Raw genomic sequence first — 25354 nt, forward strand, 5'->3', positions numbered from 1 at the left:
AACCAAATATATTTATATTGTTTATATTGGTTCCACTTTATATCAAGTAGATAATATACCTAGATATCTGTTCCCACTTTATATTGACCTTATATCTCTGTATCTACTCCATTGCCATACATGCCATAGTTCTTACACAGATTGCACTATATAATAATCAGTCAGACACATGCTTGCTCATGAAAGCAGTCATACGTGTTGATCCACATACTGTGCTTCATACTCACGTACAGTATCACTGCTATTGAGTACATACCTCCAGCCTCACCCTATTCTGTGTTGCTATGTTAATTCTGCTCCTGATTGCAGTGAGTACTGTGTATTGTAATAATATACTCATAAGTTATTCTGTATCCAATTTTCTAACAAATGTCTTATTTTTCCTTCTTTTCCACATGTTCTACAAACCCTTTCATCGATGGCATGGGCATTTCTTTCCATCTGCAGGTAAGAAGTGCATAATCTGTCACTTCATACTGTGGTGGTGAGGGTTGTTGCTCAGCTGGCATGGTCTGTGATAGCTCAAGCATGTGTTCCATAGGGACCTCTGCCTGATGTCGTGGTCTTCATGAATTCTTTTTCATTGTAGAATTGTCCCCTCACATGAAAGAGAGGTTATTGCTAGGGTTACCGAGTGCATTCCCTTCTGGAAGGAGTTGGTCATAGGGCATTTACTCAGCAGTGCATGGGTAGAGCGTGGTAAAGTAGCGGCTGGTGTTTTTCGTTTAAGCGTATCTTCACTCAAACTGTGTTCACTCAGGGCTGTGTGCAGCCATGACAGATGTACTGCAGTAGATGCTGTAACCCAACTCTACCTTGAGCAGTCCGTTTGCACAGGGCTCGGGCAGTTGGCAGTGCGTGACCCATGGAGAGGTCTGCACTTTAACATAGCAGAGTGGTGACAGCATGGGATGAGTGCTGTCTGCCGCAGGGCAGAGGAGAGCCATGGACACACCAGGTGGACGGAGTGGATACAAAGCAGAAACACAGCTGTGACCATGGGGGAAAAAAAGAGCAGCTCCCTTCCTCAAACCGTCTTAAACTGATGGCAGCCATAGTCCTTAAAGCACCTCGCCATGTTGATAGAATGGTAATAGCATCAGTATTTTCTTATCAAGTTAAGTTTTTACTCATTATGGTTAAGATTTGTTGTGCTGCAGTATTTATTCCGGTAAACATGAGTTATTTAGGACGAGAAAAAGACCAGCAGGAGAACCTCCAAGTGCCCCGTCTATATAAAGCATTTTCAAGAGCATAATGGTTTTTGAGTTTGTTTTCTCTTGCTTTGAGATGTTTATAGCAGCCTCCTTTGAGAAATCAAGGTTTGATAATACCTGACTGCTGGCTTTTGGGGGGTCCCGCTCAGTAACAAGGAGGGGGGACACTTATGGCTGAGCTAGTAAAAAATCTTTTTACGGCCGTTCCTTGCGAGTCAGCACATTTTTCCGCAGGAACATCTGTGCTGCAGTTTGAGAGACAGAAAGGCAGCCCTGGCGTGGGGCCAGTAGATGTAGTTCAGGCTGCCATCTGCGGAACAAACCACAGAGGAAACAAACATGGAGGGGGGGTCCCGGTGGCAGGAAGGGCAGAAAAAAAGAAAAGAAAAGGGGGGGAAAACACAGTCAGCAGGCACTGATTTTAAACACGCCCCCTTACGCAATCAGTGTAATGAGTGTGATAGATGGAGCCCGGTGACCTGTATCACCATATTATTTTCTATTGGTTTTAGGTGATGGCGACTGATTACACGGGGTGAGCTAACATACTGTTCTGTATGGGGTTCTAGGTGAGGGTACTTAATCACACAGAGTGCCACATTACACCTCATCAGTATTTCATGGGGTTCTCAGCAGTGACTGTCCATCACGGTGTGATCTGCTCTATTACTTTTAATGGGGTTCTCAGCGATGCTGTCAATAACAGTGTGAGCTACCTCACGCAGTAGCCCTGCAGTAGATTCTGCAGTAGGTGATTCCTGTCAGTCACACAGTATTTCAGCGGGTGTGAATTTGAAGGTAGAGACCTCGGTTGGAGGGCTTGAGCCGCGCGTCTCTGCTGGCCGAAGCAGGGCTCCGTAATGAAGAAGCATGGCGGTGAAATACGGGGATGACAGCAGGCTTCAGTGGACGTGATTTAGTGCTGTAGCCTGGGCAGAGCGCGGTGTTAATGGTGACTGTATTTCAGGCTGGCTGTGGGTTATTGCTCCCTGTGAAAGGATAGCTTGCGGTGGCGCGTATATTTAATGCATCAATATGGCAGCAGGCCTCTGAGTGGTGGCCGGAGAGCTGTGATATCCCTCTTGGTGCTGGACCCGGTGGGGGCCTGGTTGTTATGCATACACCCCCCCCCCCCCCCCATCAAAATGAGTCATGTGCTCCGGCCTGTCCATACGCGCATACAGAAAAATGTATACACTCCTGGTTGCGATAATCTTATTCCCGTACCAGAATTTATGTTTCTGGGTTTTGTTTAAAGTCCACATCTTCAGTCATGCAGGAGAGAAACAGAGAGGGGAGTCTGGTGTCTGTACAAACAGATAGCTGGCCTTGGACAGATAGCTGGGGCTTGTGTACCTGGCAGAGGCTGCTTCTAACCGTTCTACACAGCATTTGTAATGCTGCTAAAATGTAGCTAGCCCAGGGGAATTTAACTTTTCAAATTGGTTTCCGATGCGCCAGTTTGACATTGCTCTTCTTGAGTATTCTTGAGCATAACAGTGGTTCTTCTCTGATCAATGCCCTGGGGAGAAATCGGCTAGATTGAATCAGGGAAATCCAGAAAAGTGAATTAGTGGCTGTGGGATCTGCAGTAAAATTGTAGCATCTTGTATCTGCCTGTATGTTTATACATTGCACCGTATTACCAACAGTATACAATAATGAAAGCTGTCGGTGTTCATTGGCGTTCAAAATCAGCTGCTGTGAAGTCTGAGCCAGTCTGAGCCTGTATTCTGTGCCTTTAACTCTGTTTGCCTTTAACTGTTTTCACTGGATCATTGTGGGTCAGGAGAAATGGTGAATTTGTCCTTCCCATTTAAACTCAATACCTGTGTGTCCGTCTCCGTTGGGGGGTTTACGTGATTTTCCTCTGAACTAGAACCACTTAATCTGTTAATAAAACCTTTGTCTAGAATGAATGGTAAGACTATACACCTGCACAGACAACACATGCCTACCCAGGGCCACCACAATGCTATAATATTTCACTCACTTTTCCTTTAAAAAGCATTTAAACCAGGAAGCACTAGCATGCTATTTTTGAGGTTTTGATTTCCAAAAATAAGGGATTTTTATTTCTTTTTTAAATTCAAAATGGAATTTGTTCCTGTTCAGCTGAAGGCGGCAAGAGTCACAGTGCCGTTAGTTAGGTGCCCCCTGTAGTTGAAAGACTGTCATTGCGTGAACTGGTGCCAGCCACTGCTGTAGCAAGGGGCAGTGTGCTGCCGGTGACCCAGAAGCAGGAAGTAACCGGCAGCAGCAGCAACATGAGCAGCAGCTCACGGCCATGTCACAGCCAGCAGGTCCCGACGTCCGGATGTGTGGAGAGCAGAGGGATTGTGGGAAGACAGCGGAAAAAAGGGCACGGGCGGGAGGGAGTAGTCTGTCCTGGAAACGGGCTCTTTCAGTTTCACTCATCCTCTAACTCCCAAACGCCGCACTCAGCCATGGCCTCTCTCTCACGAGTGGCCTGCCACTGAGCCTGCTGGGTAATACACACCCTGGGTCTGAGAAACCTGTCATTCTGGGGTGGGAGGGATCGGGAGGAATTAAAACTGTGATGTGGATTCTAGCGCGAGTTGAACGACATCTGTGTACTGTGTACGAGAAGCCCATTCCTGACCGGGTTTTGGGCACGGACTCGAACCTTGAGAGCAAATTGCCGCCAGCTAATGTCATTGGTATTGATCTGAAGAGAGCCGTTGTCTGCAGCAGGGCTTGGGCTGTGCTGTAATCATCCATTTCATATTTCAGTTTTTCTCATTGGTGAGATGAGGCGAGGAGCCTTGTGCATGCTGTTAGTGCTGTGTTTACTCTGGGACTAGGCCTTATACTGGATACCTGACCCCAGAGCTGATGGAACAGCAGTACAGACAAGGCCATGTACAGTACTCGCACACATGATGGAAACACTGTGCTTAAATAAGTAGTTATGCTTTAATTGTGTTGTTTCTTCAGAGCCATTTTCATCTGTAGAAATGTTTTGAAACAGTGGTTTGTGGGAATGTCATTATGTGACCAATCTGTAATTTAAAATTAAGTTTACTCGCGAAACAAACCTCCAACCCTGTGCTCTCCATGACAATAAGTTACAGTGTGACCACTGGCATTTCAAATCCCATGCATTTTCACTTTCCTTCCTGATTCTCTCCATTGGATTAACTAGCCTAATTATTTCTATAAATGTCTCCTTTAGGAACTCAATTGTACAATTAATCACTTGACTGTGCTGTTGGAGTGTCTATGGGGACCCCTAGAGGATGACCATTGAAATACAAGTTTAAATCCCTGCAGGTCATATGGTAGAAGCAAACTGGTTGCCCGAGTAATGAATTTTACTTCTTTATCACTTCATTTTTGTTTTACGTTGATGGAACATTTATTTAAAATACATACATATATGTGAAAAAGAGAAATTGTTGCATTAATCGTCAAGCGACATGTAGCAGTACTGTACATCTACAGTCGATTTGCCGGCATGGAGAGGCTAAAATTAGAGGCAGCAGATGTGGCGCGTTTGAGCGCATTTGAGCGCATTTGAGCGCGGAGCCAGGCTGTGGATGAAGCTTCCCCTTCCCCGTGCGCTACATCCTGCTCCTCTCTGACTCAGCAGCACGGAGACAGGAAACTGGGTCAGAGCTGCCCGCTCTGGGGGCAGACACCGGGGCGGGGCCGGGGCAGGGCCTGGGTGATGTAGCCGGGGAGAGCGTGCGGTGGGAGGGGCTGGGAGCGAGCGGGTTGGGCGGGAACACAAGCAGGGTGGGAGGGGCTAGAGGAGACGGGGGCGGCTGACTGACGGGCAGGGCTGTGGGAGGAGTCGGGGGGAGGGTGGGAAAGAGGCGGATTAATCCTCCCCAGCGCGCGGGGAAGATTATGAGGAGGACATGGAGGAGGTGAAGGAGAGGGAGTGGAGCACTGGAAGGGGGACAGGAACTGAGTGTGCGAGGGAGGATGTGAGCCGTGACTTGGACAAGTCCGCTCAGAATGACTCCCCTCGTTCCCCTAAAGCTTCAGCGGGAGGAAGCCCCTGGGTGGGGCTGACATGGCCGGGGTGGATATCCAGGCGAGAGGAAGGCCTGGCTGAGGAGCCATCAGTCAGAGTCATTAGCGAGCCGCAGGAAAAGGACAATAACTATGGGAGGGAGTCCACTCCGCCTGTTTCCCCCTCACCACCGGGTTTAATTAAAGACTTTGGGAAATCAGCGCACACTGATGTGGAAAGAGCCGGTTTATTTTTACACGTACACGCATTCAGGCCCATGGCTTTTACTGCCACTTCTTGGGAGCTGTGTGAACTAATTTTACCCTTTGACAATATGTAGTACTCAGCTCAGGACCGCACACTGCAGCAGGACTTGAAGTTACAATTATGTTTTTGAGTCGCATTTTGAAGAGCAGTGTAGATATTTATGTGGCTGCAATGCCAGGTCGGGTTTTATTGCTTTAATTATTCCAGTGTCAGTCTTATTGTTTATAATCAAAATACTTTTTGTTAAAACAATGATAGGTAATATGTATAATTACATGTTTATATGTTAATACATTTTGGTGATTAATTGATAGAGTACTGAGGTTAGATTCAGGTCCTCAATCACTATTATTGTGTACACATAGATTTTAAATGATCTGTGAAACAATTCATGATCAAGTCATAGGGAAGTATACATTGGTGCATACCGATTTTGTCAGTTGCTAATGCATTAGTAAGTATAAATGCATTATCTGTATAGCCTGATTTTTCTGGTGCCCTTTTTTATATAAAGTTACCCTTTCAAATATAATTGGTAATGACAACATTTCTCATGAATGTTACATATTAACAAGGAAATAAATTAACAACAATATAAGTTAGATGTCTTCTCTTCTCTCCCCGTGCCTCAGTCATGTAATCAGCATTAGCTGTGATTAAATTGATTTTTATTTTTTTTTAGATGTGAGAACATTTGTGATTATGGTAAGCAGCTGGGTTAAGTCATGTCATACAGATTAATTCGGGTCATTTTTAATACAGAGAATCTCTCAGCGAATGACATTGAAGAGGTGCGCCCCCTGGTGGTCAAATCTCCGGATGAGTTGCAAATAACTGTAAGGGACAATGCCCTAAACATTACCCGTGAAACCGTTTTGATCAGATGGCTAAGAAATCCTGTACCTCAGTGTATTCATTTATAATGGTTTGATAACTGTTCTTTTTTTTTAAGTAAGTAGAGCTCCTGCTGGTTTATCAGTGATCAGTGTTTAGTAATTGTGGGGGACAGGTACTATGTACCGACTTCAGTGGCCCCCTTCTGCTGCAGACAGACTGCGGGGAGCCACTATCACAGTGAGAGATACTGTGCTTTATCAAGGCCTCTGTCATTAAGCCTCAGTATTTATTCATGAACCACACACACAGACCGTGTGGACCGAGGGAGGGAGTCCTGCAGGGGGGGGGGGTTAAGCCTCCCACAGTGTGACTTGGAGAGGGAGCGACCACATGCACTAGACGTAACCTGGACGTCGCCAGAGCATTGTGTGGCTGCATCAGTTCTGAAGCCCGCTCAACTTGCAAGCTGCATGGTGTCCCCTGCTGTAGCGCCTAGACCACCTGGTGTCCGCTAGTGTAGCACACAGATAACATAACATAACATAAGGTAATGGCAAGAACAGGCCATTCAGCCCAGCAATGCCTGCCTTAAGTCATGATGACATGCAGGGGGTTTCTGGTTAGTGTTTTGGTCACAGAGGACTGCTTGTGGAGAATATTCCACCTGCCTCTGCCTCTACTGTATACTCATTCATTCATTCATTATCCTAACCCGCTTATCCTGAACAGGGTCGCAGGGAGGCTGGAGCCTATCCCAACATACATTGGGCGAAAGGCTGGAATACACCCTGGACAGGTCGCCAGTCCATCGCAGGGCACACACGCCATTCACTCACACACTCATACCGATGGGCAATTTAGACTCTCCAATCAGCCTAACCCGCATGTCTTTGGACTGTGCGAGGAAACCGGAGTTTACTCCGCACAGAGAGGCCCCGGCCGACGGGGATTCGAACCCAGGGCCTCCTTGCTGTGAGGCACTACTGTATATATGAATTGCAAATTGGGACACAGCATGCCCATGCTGGGTGTGTCCTCAGTGGGAGGACAGTGTGTTGCAGTGGTTAGGGAGCTCAGCTCTGCAGCTTTGAGTTCTGAGTGCAGCAATGCAGATGTGTTCTTTTACCTGAGCTACTCTGGCTTGAATAGCTCAGTAAATATGTAGCTATATATTTTTCATACATTAAAAATGGACACACAATGAATTAATAGCTTGCTAACTTCCACTTTCAAAATAGCCTTTATTTCATCCGTAATCTATTTGTGGTGCTCAATTTATTGACTGGGTTGAGTGATAAAGGTGTATGAAATGTGTCCACGGAGAGGCAGTTACAGAAATAAGAATGCTTCTTAATGGATCTTTTGGAAGAGGTAATCTCATCCCATTGTAATGAACAATTGTGCCTCATAAATGTAATTTCTCTCCACGCAAGATGTCATCAGAATTGTTTTCCGGCTCCAGAGGAAATTTGCGAATGTCTCGGAGACACTAAGGAGTTTGAGCCAGAGTATTAATGTCGGATCGGATCTGGGAACCGCTCCGCTCGAATGTGGTTAAGGCATCGTGGCGGTTCTTTTCCTGGGGAATGCGTTTCTCCTTTATTTGAGCGTGAGCCACTGCCCATGGACCTTATTTAAATGTGAGAGCCAATCAGCAGGCTTAATGCCAGAGATTGGCCGGATGGGAATTGTCAATAAGAAGGTGAATGATGGAGAGGCAATTACAAACTGCGCATACCTCCCGACTGGCTTCAACAAATCAATCAATAACGGCAACATTAGCTTTTGAAATGCACCGCACCAGCTGCGACCGGCTACAAAGTGTTTCCCTGGGATGGAAATTTATCACTCAGAAATATTAAAGGCCTGCATAGTAATTGTAGCGTAGCTGCAATATTGCCAGCGCCTCTCCGTAATTTTGTGCTCAAGATACTGTACTAAATCGGAGCATCTCCACCGCGTGACAGCGTTGAAAAGTTCAAACCTTATGAGCCATTAGAAATTGAGCACGATAATTATTAGCATGTGTAATAGCCTTACTGCGCTGAACTGCACTGATATTTTCATGATGCTCCTGATTGGTAGAATGAAAAGCTCTCCCTAGGGCCTGATCTCTGCCACAGATTCATTTTCTAAAGGGGAAATTATTCTATAGTTTATCTAGTTAATGAAGTGATAATTCCACAAATATTAAACCGTGATATATTAGCCTCCCTCGTTCATGAATATGGGAACATATATATATTTGACTGCACAACATTGTTTTGGTTGGACTGATATTTGAGTTAATATGGGTGCGGCCGGTGTACCACAAGACGCTGTGGAAACAGCTAGAAACAGTCTTATACGTTCAAATCCATCATACTGATCCATCTGTTCACTCAACATCTTAAATTCAGTCCTAGTAAGTGTACAAGTGTAAAAGTTTATTACTTATCACTTAAATAGAGAATTGCAGTTATTTGGGGAGTCTTTCATATGGCTCCCTCAGGCCTGTACTGTATGTATACCTGTCTTTAAGATGTTTTGAGGTTTTATGGTGTTCTGTTTGTTTACTGAGTCTTATGTGCAGACTATGCCACTGGGCACAATTTTCTTGTTTAATTTAAAAAGAAGATTGATTTTCTCTGAAGGTAGTCACAGCTCCCTGAAATATTCACGGTGAACAGCCACATACAGTATGCAACAAAAACACAATTTAATTGAAATAGTAGCTGGAATTTATCAGCAGTACAGCTCTGGGTTGGGAACCGCGAATGCATGGATTGGGCCGTAAATAAAAGGTAAATAACACAGTACGCAGGGATCCGCCAACATAGAAACGCATACAGCGTCACGCACAAACACAGACTAGCCACGGAGCACGTGCAGTGCACAACACACACCAAAGTACACAGTGACACACAGCACACCAAGGTACACAGTGACACACGGCACACCAAGGTACACAGTGGCACACGGCACAGGCTCGGACACGTGACCCTCTCCTGGGTTCCTGCGGACATGAAAGCACTGTATAAACTGCTGCACAACTCCGCTTTCCGGATGAATCCTTGGAAGCATATTTCTGCCTGAAGGACTGAAATCAATAAAAGCAATCGTGCCTCTGTAAACAATCGCGCTCGCCGCCTGAGACGACACTCCGCTCCCTCGGCACCCCCGTCGGCCGCTGAAACGGATCCTCCGAGTTTTCTGTCGTGGTTATGTCAGCCTTCACGCGTGGAGTTGAGCTTCACCACGCGTGCCTTGAATGACGAGCTCATTAAAGCGGCACTTGTTGAGGGAAACGCTAAGCGTGGCTCTGTGCAGTTGTTCTGTTGTACAGTATTAGGATGAGATTTGCATCTTACTCCATCTACACTGACAGATTTGGAAAGTAGGCCTACGTGAATTGGTGCAAAATGGATACAGTGTGTGGTCCTGTCAACCATAATTCATCGTTATTTTAACATTTGGAGTGAGAGACGAGAGTCTTTCTTTCAGAACTTGTATTTATTTGGTCATTTGTTCAGTCTGTGTGTTTTTGATTTGGATTCAGGGCTCAGTGCCAGCATATGCGGGATCAAACGGAGTGCATGCTGAAGTATAAACAGTGTTTTGAACATTGAATGCATTATTCTTTCACTGTACCACCCTCCTCACAGCATATTTGAGAGGAAATAAATTGATCATAAGATTGTTTTCTCTGTTCTCAAGGCTCTGGGAAACGGCACTCTTCCTACCGGCTGTGTTTCTCAATAGAGAGAGCAGGTCAGGGTGGGGTCAGGAGGTTCAGTTTTAGGTGGGAGTGATGGGGAAAGGGGGGCTGCTTGTGCAGAATGTTCCGCCTGCTTCTACTGTAATTATGTGGAGCCTTTTGCTTAAATTGAAACAGCTTATTTTTTTGTAAATCTTTTAACTGTCATTACCTTCCGTTAAACCTGTGTTGAAATGCGAATTATTGTCTGAAGTGTTGTACAGTAGATCACAAAGCCTGTTCTTTTATCTTTTTCTTCATACAATTACCTATGCAATGCTAGTGTGCTTGCGCTTCCCCGGTCCCCCATTGAGGGGCAGCACTCCAGCCTCTGAGAACGGGCATATCTGTGCGGTGGCTCCGGTTGCCATGGCGACAGATCCCGTGACGCAGGCGAGCGTAATGAAGAGTAACACAGAGGGCAGTGTTGAGCTGAGAGACGGGCCCGGAATCTCAATCAGCCCAGCACATAACCCCCCACAGCAAGGCACTGAGAGAGCCTTCTGTCTGTCTGAAAACACTTCCGTCTGAGTGCTCGCGCACAACAACCGCGCCGCCAAACTGGCCGTGTGTTCGTCTGAAAACACGACCGTTTAACTATCTTCACGCAGGGATCGCGGCAGCCAGCGGACCGTCTGTCTGTCTGAAAACACGGCCGTTTAAATACCGTCGCACAAAAACTACAACATCCGACGGGCCATCTGTCTGAAATCACTTTGGTCTGAATGCACTCGCACAACCTCATCAGAGCTCAGTCACTCGGTCGCGTGGGGCCACTGTGAATAACGTCGCTCTGTGTAAAACGGGAGCTTTCCTTTCTTCCTCGTGTCTCCTGCGCATATCTCTCCATTCCTTTATTTGTGTTGTAATGCAGTATTAAGTCATTCATTGAGAAATAGTTTAGTAGTTTTGCAAAATCATTTTGCTACTCAAGGCCAAGTGAGGGTATCTGCTCATGGAAACCTCCTTCTCTAGGGTACAGGTACCTCTGTCTGTTTATTATCAGTCAGAAATCATGGCCACATCGCCCAAGCCTTTTAAACCATGTTGTGTGCAGAATATTTTACACATATTACAATACATTTTTCTTTCAGTATTTAATTCCAGAGAGACAACAATACAACATACGTACGTCATCTTTCAGAAGGCACCGATTATCATACAAATATTGCATTGTCTAATGCATCCCCCCCACAGACCAATGCATATGCACTTATTTATCTTTAAGCTCTTAATGTGCTGTTGTGATTTGGGGTGATCTGTAAGTGGGGAAATGAACAGGGAGTACCAGAGGAGGCTTCGTGTTTATTGATTAAAAACGCAGATCTCACTTTAGCTTAATAAAAATAAAAAATCCCTTCATTAGATTGCAGTAAAAGCCGAGCGGTCTCGGGGGTGTTGTGGGAGGGGGGGAGGCGCTGAGCGCGATGTTAAATTGCGATTATGTGACCCGCTGTTCGGAGTTGAGCAGCACCTCGCCACAATTAATGTGGTCCAGTTAGCCGGCTCTGTTGATTAACCGCTTTCTCGTGTCAATTTGCGCAATTACTGCAAGAGTTAGGACACTCATTGTCTTTTTTTCTCTCTTTCCACAAGAACTATTCCCCCTGATAAATTGTCCCTGGCATGCCCCCTTCCGTTCTGGTTTGTGGTATCACCGCTGGTTTGGAGGAAAACGTTTAAGAATGAATCGCCAAGGTCTTTGGGTTTAATTTCGTTTTGCATAATGAGAATAACCACAACTATAAATATGAACTTCCGAGGAAAGGGAGGGAAATTAACTTTCATAAAAATGCTCTAAAGCAGCCTGTATGAATTACAGCCAGAGCAGGCCGGACTGGACAGAGACTGCGTGAATCTGATGGTCAGGACCAAGATGAAGGTGGGCTTCTGCGTAAACTCTGTTAGTGGGGGAAAGCGGTCGTTAATTCTCGGTGAGCGTAGTGGTTCTCTAGCGGCCGGGGGGGCTCCCGGGCGGGGCAGCGGTTAATGATTACAGATCGCCGGCCGGCAGGGCCTTAACCACGTCCACGCTGGGATCCGCACACCTAGCTACGGAGACATTTACCGAAGGCACCGCGGCCATAAATCACCCGACCACTCGCTGCTTTCCTCATTTTATGTTACACGCATTAATGTGTCCTCTCCTCCTGCAAGGATTGGGTTTGGCTGGTCAAGGACTGATAAGATAGGGCGAGCTGTAAAGACCATCTGACGCCCCTTTCTGGACGCGTGTCCAGAATACACAACATCACTTATACGGCCATACCCAAAGTGGATAGCGGTGGGTCTCCCTTAATCGATCTGCTAATTTAATTTGGTCGGCTGATCAATACGTCCAAATCAATCCATCCCTTTGACTCCAGAGATGGGATGGACCCATCCTTATGGAGCAACCTGTCATCTTAGTAAAATGATTGCGTTTAGCCGCATATCATATTTGACAGCTCCTGTCTAGAAAGCATGGCCACAAGCATTGATTAGATCATCGTCTTCTGTCAATAAAGCACGCTTCCCTTACACTAAAAAAACATACATGCTTACCTATAATAGCAACCCAGATGCCTAACTAGATTTGGGGTTATGTGGTTACTGGAGGAATTACACAGCCGTGTGTTAAAGCAGTCCTCTCTCCGGGGAGCTGTGTGTATTGCCGCTAGCCTTCCCTACACGTTTCCATGTACTGCCCATCGTCCTCTGCTTTACACTGTGGATGTTCCAGAATGATCTGCGTTACACTGTGAATGTTCCAGAATGATCCTCCTCATGGCACAATGGGGGACCACAGCTTAGGCAGCCATTTTGTCTCAACAGGCAGGTTTGGTCAGACAGGGGGAGGGCCGGTGTTGGGGTGACGGTTAATTGCGGGTGAAGCCGGCAGGCTGACGGTTGAGCATGGTGCCAAGGGGGGGGGGGGGGGGGCGAGGCTTCCGGAACTGTGAGTAATGGCCCAATCACCACCTGTTGCCCGGATTAAATCAGAGTTATGGCCTCTAAGGCCCGAGCCATGGCAGCCGGCATGCTCCGCTGCTGGGTAGCTAAGAGGGATGGAGGGCCGCGAGGATTCCGGAAATTTTCGTTGAGATATTGCAGAGACCTTTTCTCAGCGGCAGCCTCATCTTTTCTTATCCGTGGCCAGGGCGAGCCTTTCAAAGAGACGTGACACCTCAGTCACACGCCAGTGAATCACTCTTCTACCTGACGCAGGGAGAAATGGCAAACTTTTTCAAACACCTCCTTGCTTTTATTAGTTTTTCATGTGAAAGGCAGGCATCCGAAGCTTGCATAACAAAATGTTCTGCTTTTATTTGCACAGTGCTGACATTGTTGGTTTTTCCTCAGAGTTTCAGCTCTCCCACACTCATTGGGAAGTTATTGTCCTGGTTGTTTTTAAATGCGAAGGTGCCGGATGTTGAATATTTTGATGTCTGGATGCAGGGTGTTTCACGAAGGTTATGGAATGAGGTTATTTGTGGGAAATGTTGTTGTGTTTGTGGCCACTGTTCCTGCCAGCATGTACGGGGAGAGATAGCGGCACTCTGGGACAAAGTCCCCAAGCACTGTGCTCTGCTGTAATCCCACAAGCAGCACAATAATCCACCCAAACATTCAATTCTGCATAGATTGACCATGACAATTGGACTGTGTATATTCTCTTTTTGCATGCCTGCTGGGGTTTAGGGTCTCTTAGAAAGCACCGGGCATCTGGATCACAACCTCTGGAACTCTACATTTTGCTGAAAACATGGAGCTGCACTGCTGTAATTTCTCAGACTCAGGCAAAATAATTTCTAAAACAGTGGCTCAATGCCTCTGCATTCACACTATCAATGACAATAAAAACCATGGCAAAAGTCTTGCAACATTCTGTGACCAAAACAGCATCAGGTGTTACATATTATCTTAGATTGCATTTAGACTGCAAAGAGAATATTTGACTGTCAATGACGCGGGGAATTGGTTTAGGTGTTTTGGGGATGTGGTATCGAAGACAAAATTGACTGTTAAAATACCATTTATTATAATACCCCAGTATTATTCACTCATTGTTTTGGAAGGCAGGTTGTGATTTAGCTGAAGTTTTGGCAACATATATACCGCAATTATACTGTAGATGTACTAGTTTTGAGTGCTTTGAAAAAGGTACTTCAGTGTGATATTAAATTCACAGTTTCCTTAGAGAAAGAGGCAAGGGTAATGTGTGCCACTGAAACTTAATAGACTTGGCAATAAAACCAACAACAGTTACAGTGGCTACTTTTTCACTTATTTTATGGGCATTTCAGAAAGTCAGCGATTTCTAAACATCCTAATAATATACTGTACACAGGACGATAGTTCATCGTATAGTGCCAATAAAGTGGCTTTACTCAATGCTGAAATAAGCACACTGAAATAAACTATTTTATTGTGGGTAAATAAATAACTTTTTTCTGCACTATGTCCACGGAGATTCTGTGAATATCATAATAATTTGTTGGGAAAAAATTCAAATACTGTGTTATTTTAATAGTTCTCAACAAATGGCAGTATTGTTGTTTGGACTGCCCAAGATCTTACATGACCTGAAGTCCCCCTGTTCTGAACACAGCCTTTTCTGAAGTTGGTCATGAAACCCCCACCCCCCCATTCAGTGATACTGTAGTATAATCTGCAGTTTTTACCCATGTGAGAGTGCATTTTGAGGTAGTTTCATATGCAATGACAGTCCAATTCAGCATTATTGTACTGTAGCACTGAAGACAGCCAAACTCACTTTTTTCAAATTTTCTTAAACGAGACATTTAGCCGACACTTATCCAGAACCACTTGACATTTGTATATTATATATTCATTACTATATTATAATTTATCATGCAGTATATTAATGATATTTACAATTAAGTTTAACACCAGTGCCCCTGTGGGAAGCTCACAGCTTAAGAATTACCCAGGTCTCTAAGCATTATGCTGTAATGTTCTGATGTGCTGATGAAAAGCATTAGATGGCCATTTGTATTCCTCACCAATTGTCAACTGTCTGTCTTATCTGGTATGACGCAGAACAGAGTGGATTTTTGGGTTATATGTCACATTTGACATCTTTCTAACACCACCTGGACACATAACACATTTGACCAACAAGGGTATTGGTTTTTTGCCCTCCATGTGCACTGAATTTGGATTTATTGCCAGCTATTCCTACGCACCTCTAACGTCCTTCAGTTAAGTGGGGCCATCTGCTACACAGTGGCTTCATTACAAATGGCTTGGAACTGCACTTGAATTCATGCCTTTATCCATATTCACTGACCAAAATCATAACTTTTTATAGCCCTGTCTCTTTACTTTGAATATTTGGCATGTCCTTATACAGTACAACTTTAACATTTGAGAAGACAGTTTCCAGAATATAGCTAGATAAGCAAGTTAAACACCCAACAGCATATTACAGACAGCCTAAAGGAGAATATCATCCAATTAGAGCACATACCTAAAAGTGAAACGACTCCAGTAAAATATAACAATTTAAAATGGTTATCTCTTACTGGAGTCATTACACTTTGAGGTCTGGGATATTGGTTATATCACCTCCCGAGTAGGCAGCAGTGCTTTATATGTTTCAAATTGCCAGTGCAGGGTGGGTATGGACCAGGTGTTTCCAAGTGCAGTCTGAAGAGGGTCTAGATGAAGTGACTTTACTGGCTTGATCAAAGTCATTTGCTAAGAGGCACGATACACAAAAGAATCAAGTTTCCTACGCATGGTGCACGTTATATATCATACATTTCCTGTGCTGGCCAGTCTCTTATTGAAACAAGTTTCACTCTACATGCTGGCTTCTCACAAGCCATCTATTTTCCATTTCTCTGAAGGCTTCAGTTAGAACACGCGGGAAGAGAATACAAGATTGGAGAAAGAATAAAAAATAAAATAAAAAGTGACAAAGGTATAGACTGGCGAATGCTGAGCCAAGGCTGACAGCGTGCAGTTTAGACTGATAGAAGTATTGCTAAGGCTGATGGATGTTCAGCAAAGCCTGACAAGCTGTGTCCGAGATGTCGTCTCAGGGCCACCGTAGAGTTATACATTCAGTGAGCACTTTATATAGCCTTTTAGGCTCATGAAGTCTTCTGCTGCTGTAGCCTATCTACTTAGAGGTGTGATGCATTGTGTGTTCAGAGATGCTCTTCTGCATTCCACTTTTGTAATGTGTGGTTATTTGAAATACTGTCACCTTCCTGTCAGCTTTGACTAGTCTGTCCATTCTTCTCGGACCTCTCTCATTAATAAGGCATTTCTGCCCACAGAACTGGATGTTTTTTGTTTTTTGCACCGTTTTCTGCAAACTCTAGAGACTCATTTGTGTGAAAATCCCAGGAGATCAGCAGTTTATAAGATGCTCAAACCACTCTGATTGGCACCAACAATCATTCCACGGTCAAAGTAACTTAGGTCACATTTTTTTCCCTGAGTGATGGTTGATGTGAACATTAACTGAAGCTCCTGTCCCGTATCGGCATGATTGTATGCATTGCACTGCTTCCACACAATTGGCTCATCGCATGAACAAGTAGATGTACAGGTGTTCCTAATAAAGTGCTCGGTGACTATATTAATTGTATATATATTCATGTACATGTAAATTTGTTCTCATGATGGTTTGGCTCACACCTACAGTTTCAGCTCGCAAACACCCTGAAGTGTGTAAATATTGTTCCATCTTCTGGAACGTGTGTTCTCCAAGTTTTCCAAACACAATGCTAATTGTGCCTTTAAGTGTTCTTTGTGTACTTCAAACATGTAAGCCCAGTGTCGAGAAGGGATTGTACTGGGGTTACTGACTGTGCTGGCTGATGTTTCTCTGCTTCGACCATGACAATAAAGCCTCTAGGTTTATTTACTCGCAGTCCTGCTATGGCAGACACTGTTTCCATGGCAACCATTTCTGGTTCTTTTAATTCATTGGATTGTCTTCCGAACAGAAAAAAAGGCCATGCTACCTTTCCAAGAGTGTTGCTGGAATACAGTTCTGCGCAGCATCCATGGTTTTGACTCCATTCTCCGCTCTATCAGAGATTTCTCCTTAGCCCGCCACTCTCTATGCCTGCCCCCGTGACTTGTCGGTTACAGAAGCGTTTTGAAAGCGAATCAGTCCGGTGGGCACTCCCGTCATGTGGGGGGCTGTCGGAAGACAGCCGACTCGATTTGAATGTAATGAATTGCATGTGGCTGGGTTCAAATAGGGGTTGATGTCAGTTCTGAGCAGCATTGCTTTTGTTGCGGTGAAAACAGCTGGTCACTAGCTGCCAAATGTGTAGAAGTATTGAGGAAATGTATTAATCGTTCTGAACATGTCACTTGTTCCATATGCTCTGACTTTGAATAGCATGGCGATTGTGAACATTGTATAGCTGTTCGCATTCAGAAACTGGAAGCCTTGAAGCCAGATATCTCTGAAGAAGTGTAATGCAATTTTCCCATTGTATCCCAGTTCTTTAAGCTACCTAAAATGTCTTGTGTCATATTAATTCCCATTTTCCCTCTTATTGCATTGAGAAAATAAGCATGAGAATTGCAATTACTGTATTATTATTAGGATAGCGGTTTTATTGTCTATTGTTTTGGTTCAGCTACACAACCCAAGATAATGTTAATATTTTTACCCACAACATAAGCCTCATCTTATTTGTGGTGTGGTTTCAAGATTGCCAGGTTTTGATTTCCCAGTTGAGTTTTCTGAGTAGGATTGGTCTGCCTTTTATCCTTGATTGGAATGCATGCTTTGATTCCAGGGCTGTTGATTCAGTTAATCCTATTGTGGGTTGGAAAACCGGAATTTACTATTCACTGTGCATTTCTTACTGGGAATTGCTGAGAGGTCAGAATGGCAATCCCTCTCCATCCGTTTGATTTGACCAGCACAAGCAATAAGATGGGACACTACGAAAGCTGCACACTAATCCTTTGCATCAATACACTCCTTACACATTGTGCCCTCTTGGAAAAGATGATGTGAAAAGTGCCATTTTATACAACTTTTTGTATACCAGATAGTTTGTCATAAATGTTTTTGCAAACAACTCTGAACATGCTGTGTTAGTGCAGCAATTGCGTGCAATTACAAGTACAGTGGAGCACTGTAGATGGTGCTTTCCCATTTGCCTGAAGCTATAAAATTAATCTGTAGTAAATTATAGCCTCAATTGAACCAGAAATAGATACAGTCCTTGGCCAATTATAGTGTGAACACTTTTACTTTATGGGTATCATCACAAGCTATTCATTTGGATGTGAAAGAAGCTATAGCCTAACTGACCAACTTAATTTTCTGTGGAGAATTGTTTTTATTTAGATATCTATATATCTATGATGACACTGTTCATTTTAAAGATAGATGGGTACCCTGTAGTAGGCTTTCCAGCATTATGATTTTATTAAAGGGTATCTGGGTTGAGCAATGGAGATTGCTGATGGTTCCCTCTAATCCTACAGTCTCAAGCATAGGCAGGAGAATGTCCGCCACTTGAAATAAAAAAAGGAACCCATGAAAAATACACACAAGTTGTTTCTAATGCAATTTCATATAAAACAAGACGAATGATGTGTGACTGAAAATTTGGTACGAGCCATTTCTGCCGCGCTTAGAGCTTAAAAATGTCATTGTACTGTATAAGTAGTGTGTTTCAGGTATTCTCACAGTGATGTGCAGTAGTAGTGTTGTTTCGGTTTATGTGCGAGTGAGTGAGCAGGTTGTGATTAATTATACATGGGGGACTGTGTGGGAGGGAGGGTCTTATGCTGATGCGTTCCTTGGTGGAAGTGAGCACGACGTACAAACAAAAAGCTTTTGGTTCCTTCCTGAATTCTTCACTTTGTAGGCAGTCTGCATCTAAGAGGCAGATGGTGCAGCCATGGGGGGCAAATTATTCACACTACCTGTTGTCTTGTCATCTGCAGTCTGTACAGCCATCTTCAGACGGTGAAGGGAAGCTTGCAGCTATAGTCATTTCATATGTTCGGCTGTGCAAGCTCTGTGTTTTTAACAGAATATTTAATGCGTTCATTTGTTATCTTCCAGATAGTCGATAAATGCATCACTTTCATTGCCCATTATGGTATATATTTGATTTGTCCCACGTTGTCTTAAATTGAATCACCAGGCTGTTTTTATCACATTTACAGCTGCATTTGGGAAATAAATGGGGGAGGAACCAACCTACCGGTTTTAATATGTTGGCGCATCAGAAGTGATCCATCACACTGTTACTGTACTATCTCAGTGACAAACGCCAAGTGGGGAGAGGCTGCAGGGAGCACTGTCCAATGCACTGCTCTTGGCGGTGGAGGTGCAAAGAAACCCAGCAAACAGACTGTTTAAAAATAACCGACACAATGCAATATTACCTCTGAGTCATTTGGCCATAAGCACAGGAGTAGAATTGTAATTGTAATAGATCAGTTTTTAAGCATATGCCTAATGTTTGCAGGTAGAAATTAGATTTGGGTGCTAATTTTGCTTGCATGTCTGGCTGTTTGCAGCCCTACCAGACAGACATCGCACTTTTATTTTTTTCTCACAGTTTACCTTTACGTCATGAGCTTGTGCGGAAGGGCGGCGCCGCTTTATTGTGGCAGTCTGATTGGATTACCTTTTTCGGCATTTGTCCAATCACCAGGCTGTGGGCACGCGGTGTGTTCTCTCTGTTGGTGCCCTCTGGTTTATTTTGTTTCCCAGACTACCAGACTCAGGGGGCTTGTCAATGCTGGTCTGCTGGTCCCGCGATACCCATCATAAACCGATTAGTCCAGTATCCCAATTCCACTTTAGAAACTGTCACAATGGTATTGAAACTGAAAGATAAATGTGCTGAAGGATTAAATAGACAATTATGATAAACTACAGGCAATTTTATTTTCTCTTTTAATGATATGCTACTCAAAAGATTTTTTTTTGGGCAATGTTATATTCAATATTTCATCTATATGAAAGAGATTATATTGAAATGTATTGTCTGAATAATAAAGTTCAGAAATCTATTTTGAGCATGATAATGCTCTTGCATTGGGCTTGAACATTACTTATCCTGTCATTAAGAATTTTTTTTGTGTGAAAGGGCAAATCATCTGTGTGCAACAGCCTAGGCCCAATAACAAATGCCTTCCTGTTTGTTTTCCAGGAAACAAGCTGAATAAAGATCTGAAGCACTACCTGAGCCAGAGGTTTCAGAAATCATCCCCGGACCACGAGCTTCAGCAAACCATCAGAGAGAACCTGTATCGCCACGCCGTGCCTTGTGAGTCCTTCCTCCTCCTCGTCTTCCTCGCTCACGCGTCCTGTCCTTTCGGTGCTGTTAAGATTCTGCGTGTGGCTGGTGCCACGGGACAGCCCTTCTGCCTCAGAGAGAGCAGGGGATCGAGACTTCCAGTGTGCTGTACGACTATAGCTGCCCTGGTTTTTACTCTAAACCTGCTGTGGGCACATTTCAAAATGGGCATGATATATTATATGAAAATGTCAAGATATATTGAATGTGTTTATAAATCATAATTTTTGATGCAGTTTTGATAAATTGTGTTAAAGATTTTTTATGTAAAATATAATGCTTGGAGTCCATTCAATTGTTGGGAAGGAGGTAGATTCCCAAATGTGCCAGAATTTGGCCAAACCCTAACCACGGCTTGCCCTTGGCTAAGCAGTAGGGCTTATTTTCATTCCGGAAGATTGAACCACTGTTCTCATCATAAATTACCAGTGCACAATTTGACCAGAAGGCTTTCCTATGTCCTAGTGGGGGTCCCACGAGTTAACTGAGTGTGAAGAGGGTTCCAGTAGGGCCTGCAGGATTTGAGAGGAGAGTGTTGTTTGTTCTCCTGCGTTTTTCCTGTTTTGGGCTTGTGTCTTTGAAGTCCTGTGTCAGTGGGAGTGTCGTTTGGGCTGTCAGCCAGCGGTGTTGTTTGAGGACTTTGTTTGACCTCTGCAGGCTGGCTGTGGGTTAACAGAGCTTCTGGAACCCCTGTTGATTTCAGTGCTCCAGCAGTCATTCTTGTGGCTTCCCAGAGTTGTTGTTGACTATGTTTATGCGCTGGCTTTTCGGACATTTCTCTCTTGTTTTGATATTTTCTCCAGGCTTCTGGTGAGCTAAAATCAACAGTCTGGAAGATTTTGTGGGGATGTGTAACCATTAGGGGTTGCAAGACCATGTCATCAAACTTGCCATGTATTCTTCCTCAAATTATGCAAATGTGTTTGGCAGTAAGAGTAAGCATGCTGTCCTTCCTTGGCCTTTCCACTGTTTAGGTTAAAGGCCGAAACAAAGGCGACCAACAGCTTTCTGAAACAGCTTTTATGGAAGATACTTCTGTAGTTTCTCATTCGCCAGAATTTCTTTTGTCTGCTATGCTAATAATTAATCATCAGCATGTGCTCAGAATAGGGCTTTTTGTGTGGGTTGAGGGGGGATTGGGGGGGCAGAGGGTCACTTGTGTTTGTGTTATCAAGGATAACCAGTTATTGATTTTGCTGGGGCGGTTGATCTAAGCTGCAAGATGGACAATGTGCGATTGTCTGCTAATTGTAGAAATTAGCCGTAGTCACATGATTTCAGTTTGATACAGACTTTTCTGCATCAAAAGTCACGAAAGGTCCCTTCTGTCTTCAGACTCTTTACAGATACAGTGTGGGCCTTCAGTGTCGGGGTGAGCCTGGAGCAGTTTTCAGATATTCAGCCTACTGAGTGGGCATTGCTGCTTTCCGGGTAGTTTCTCTCATTGTTCAGATGGCGAGGGCCTTCCTGTGCCTACTGCCTACCAGTTGGCAGTGTTGGTTGGGCTGTTGATGTTGGTAAATGACATGGCCTACTACTACAGTATGCTGCAGTGCTCTTTGGGAGTGAGTAGTAGATTCTGAGTGCTTCTGCTAAGCTTCCCTGCTATTAGAGTAAGACAATGAATTATTGTGAATGCATTGCAAATGTGTTCATTTCTCTTCATCAGTTGAATCTGCAAGTATATTATACAGTGAAATGGCCCAATGCTGTCCAATCAATAAGCCACGAGTGTTTCCAGGGATCGATAAGGGCGGTGATTAAGTGCCGTACATCTTGTTCCAAACTTGACAACCCAGTACACTGTTTTGGTCTTCCAGCAGTAAATCTTCCAGCAGTGAAAATGGCTGCCGTGGCTCCACGCTCCGTCTCGTTATTTGCTCTTTCATATTGCATATTAAATTCTCCGGTGATGTTGTGGTCTCTGTGACGTTACTCACTGCAGAAATGACACATAATGTGGAACTGACTGCGCAAGGGAAAATAATAACTGGTAATGGCATCAAAACCAAGTCTAAAATAAATGTTATTCATGAAATGAAGATCCATTTCATCCTCCTGTTTTGATCTACCGTTGTAATAAACTGTAGCTTTCTCTCTGTTGTAACATAATTTTCCTTTTATGTGTAATAGGATGCTCGTTTAACTAATTCATGAATTAACTTTACTTGTTTCATTTTCTTCATCTGTCATTACTACAGATACAGGAACAACAAGCGTTTTTAACACAGTCCAGATTTAGTTTTCTGTCCATAACACCGCTTTTGACATCAAATCACATAGTCATCACAGTGTTATAGTTGTCAAACATTCTTATTCTGCTTCCAGTTTCAAAGCGCATTAGTGTGATAGTGTCGTGAAGTGTTCTGTTCATTTGTATCCATTTGAAATGAATAAGATAAGCAATCAGCAAGTCATCTTCACTCTTACCTTTCTCTCCCCATGTTTAAACGATCACTTTTGTCTTACCTTGTTATGTCAACTGATTTCCTGACATCCTCTCTAATGCTCTTATCACCTCGTTTTTCCATTTTCAGTTATTATACAAATTACTTACTGTTCACTTCCCGTTGAAAACATTCAGATTTCATACATATTTTGCAACCAAAATGAGCATTAATTTAGTTACATTTACAAGATATCTGATAGTCACAGCGCTGTAGTGTAATTCCATTGTGTTTAATTTAGCGCAGTTCAACGAACAGTTGAAACTGGAACATTTAAAAGTCAACTGAAAGCTTCATCTGCACAGCGGTTGTCGTATTTATTATTCAGAATGGAGTCGTAAAATGTAAACGTAACCCGTAATTCTGCCCGAGGCCTCAGGACGCAGCCTTGTCCTCTGAAACACCCCCACTGCAGCACGTCCAGGGAACGGCGATGTGGAGGAAGTACGGTGGATTTAGTGCTGATTGATTGGTGTGAAGACCCTGGGGGCACCGCGGAGAAGGAGAATAAGCGGTGGATGGCAGAGGGGTGAAAGGAGTGACAGATGGAGTCTTGGACAGGGAGGGGTACACAGCAGGTGGCACCACTAGCTTAGTGTCAGACTGGCACCATGTGGAGTGGGTGTTCTGGGGACTCCCTATAGCTGTGTGCTACAGTGCTATAATCTATCACCGAACATCTGAGTGTGGTATGGCAAATGACTACATCCTCCGTCAAGGGGACCGCTACTGTAGCCTGCTCAGTTTAAAAAACGCTTCCTTTGTCACACTGAAGTCAAGCCGTCCTGCTCCTTTATTGCTCGTTGTGTGGTGTTCTCTACCGTTTTGTCGTCTGGAGCCGCAGTCCGCTAGGATATCCAGACATAATTATGATATGTAATTATATAATATATAATTATCTGCAAAGATTTGACAGATTCAATCCTCTGAGAATGGTTGTCCAGAACGGTTGCAAGCAAATGAAGCTGACAAGTGAAGTCAGGACATTGAGTCCAGGCTATGGATGACTGTGGACGTGCCAGCGTGCAGGCAGATTTAGAATGCCGTACATGTGTTTTCTGTTTTCATTTCCACTGATAGCCAACTGGTCTATGTTATGAAACGGCGTGATCGGGTGGTGGCTGCTAGTCGGTGGAACAATATTGATTTTGTTCCAAGGAGGTAACAGGGAAACTTAAATACACAGACAAGCAAGGAACATTTTTGTTGGTCTATGAGACAGCACAGACACACACACTGTTCTCACAGACCCACACACCCACACAAACACACACAAACATAGACATCCTGTTTTATAAAAGAACCTCTACCCCAGACTCCAGAAAGCACTTGCTCACACTGCAGTGGCAAGTGGCATTATCCTGTTATCCCAGGCCTCTAACCACTGTGTGGAGGAAAAATATTTTTTAAATCCTGGATAAAAAAGGATTGGTAAGAGGGAATTTCAATATTGCCCGCCGAACAAGATGCCTGGGAGATAAAAGTGAGATACTGTCCCTGCCCTGTGTGCGAATGAATGAGTGAATGAAGCATGATGTCACCTCCTGGAATTTTATGAGCATAGACCCTGCAGCTGCTGCTTTGTTCAACAAGTCAATGTTTTGATGGCTTGACCAGCAGGTCATCGGGCCAGGTGGCTGGGGGCCCGGGGTGGGGGCAGGGCCTGGGGGCCGGAGGGGGTGGGGCGGTGTGTGACCCCCACAGCCAGGGAGACTTTGTGTGAGAGTGTGGCTCACAGGGGGATTGTAGTATTTTGAACAGAGCTGTACACACAATGGCAGGCATTTTGTGTGTTGCTGTTTTTATTTTTTGTTTTGGTTTTTTCCTTGCGTATGGTCAAGTGTTTTAACAGTTTATTTCGAGCCAAATCCAAAAGATCTGCCAAAAATGTTTTTCAGCTATAGCCCCTGGCCCAGACAAACCGCAAGATGGCTCGCAATTATGAAGGTGTAAAATTTCACACTTTGTACTGAAAAACAGTGGTGCAACTACGATGTGGGTAATTGCAAACTGTCCCTTTAAGGACGATCAGGCAGATGCGTGTGGGGAGACGGGGAGGGAACCCAAGATGGTTTCTGCAAATATGCCCAACAATGGCCATGGTAGGAGGCAGAGATCAGAGGGAAACGGAGAGCACCGCTCTCTCACTGCTCCCCGGGGGCCTGTCTGTCTTGCGATGGCGGGATCGTTTGTCACTTCGCAGAGTGCCGTCGGCCGCCCCTCACCCTGACTCAAACAGGTGCCTGCTGAGAATGCCAAGCCCGCTCTCTACCCACAGGAAGTGGACACTGCCATGTTCCCCCTCCTGCACCTCCAGTTTGGCCACAGATGGCCGTTGTTGTGATGCGCTGAAAATCTCACCGGCGGTATAAAAGACAGTCTGCTGCTTTCCCTTTTTTTTTTTTTTTTTTTTTTTATTTCGCACCGTCAGCTGCTCCTAACAGCATTACTCCCCCCCCCAGCCCCCCTACACAAACACACACACACACCCCAACACCAGCAGCACCACCAAACCCACCTCCCAGTCTCTCCTTCTCCCCTCTCTCGCTTTTCTCTTTTTC

The 25354-nt window shown here is 44.4% G+C and overlaps 1 protein-coding gene across 14 annotated transcripts in view; it reads left to right on the forward strand.

The window, feature by feature from the left end:
* magi1b (membrane associated guanylate kinase, WW and PDZ domain containing 1b) overlaps nt 1-25354 on the forward strand; it is a 128874-nt gene that overhangs the window by 38809 nt on the left and 64711 nt on the right. For all 14 annotated transcript variants that reach the window (XM_061218645.1, XM_061218654.1, XM_061218651.1 and 11 more), the window contains exon 2: nt 20200-20316. In XM_061218645.1, the coding sequence (XP_061074629.1) occupies nt 20200-20316 (117 nt within the window). The remainder of the gene's footprint in view (nt 1-20199; nt 20317-25354) is intronic.

This window comes from Conger conger, chromosome 14 (genome assembly GCF_963514075.1).
Source record: "Conger conger chromosome 14, fConCon1.1, whole genome shotgun sequence".
Lineage (NCBI taxonomy): Eukaryota > Metazoa > Chordata > Actinopteri > Anguilliformes > Congridae > Conger > Conger conger.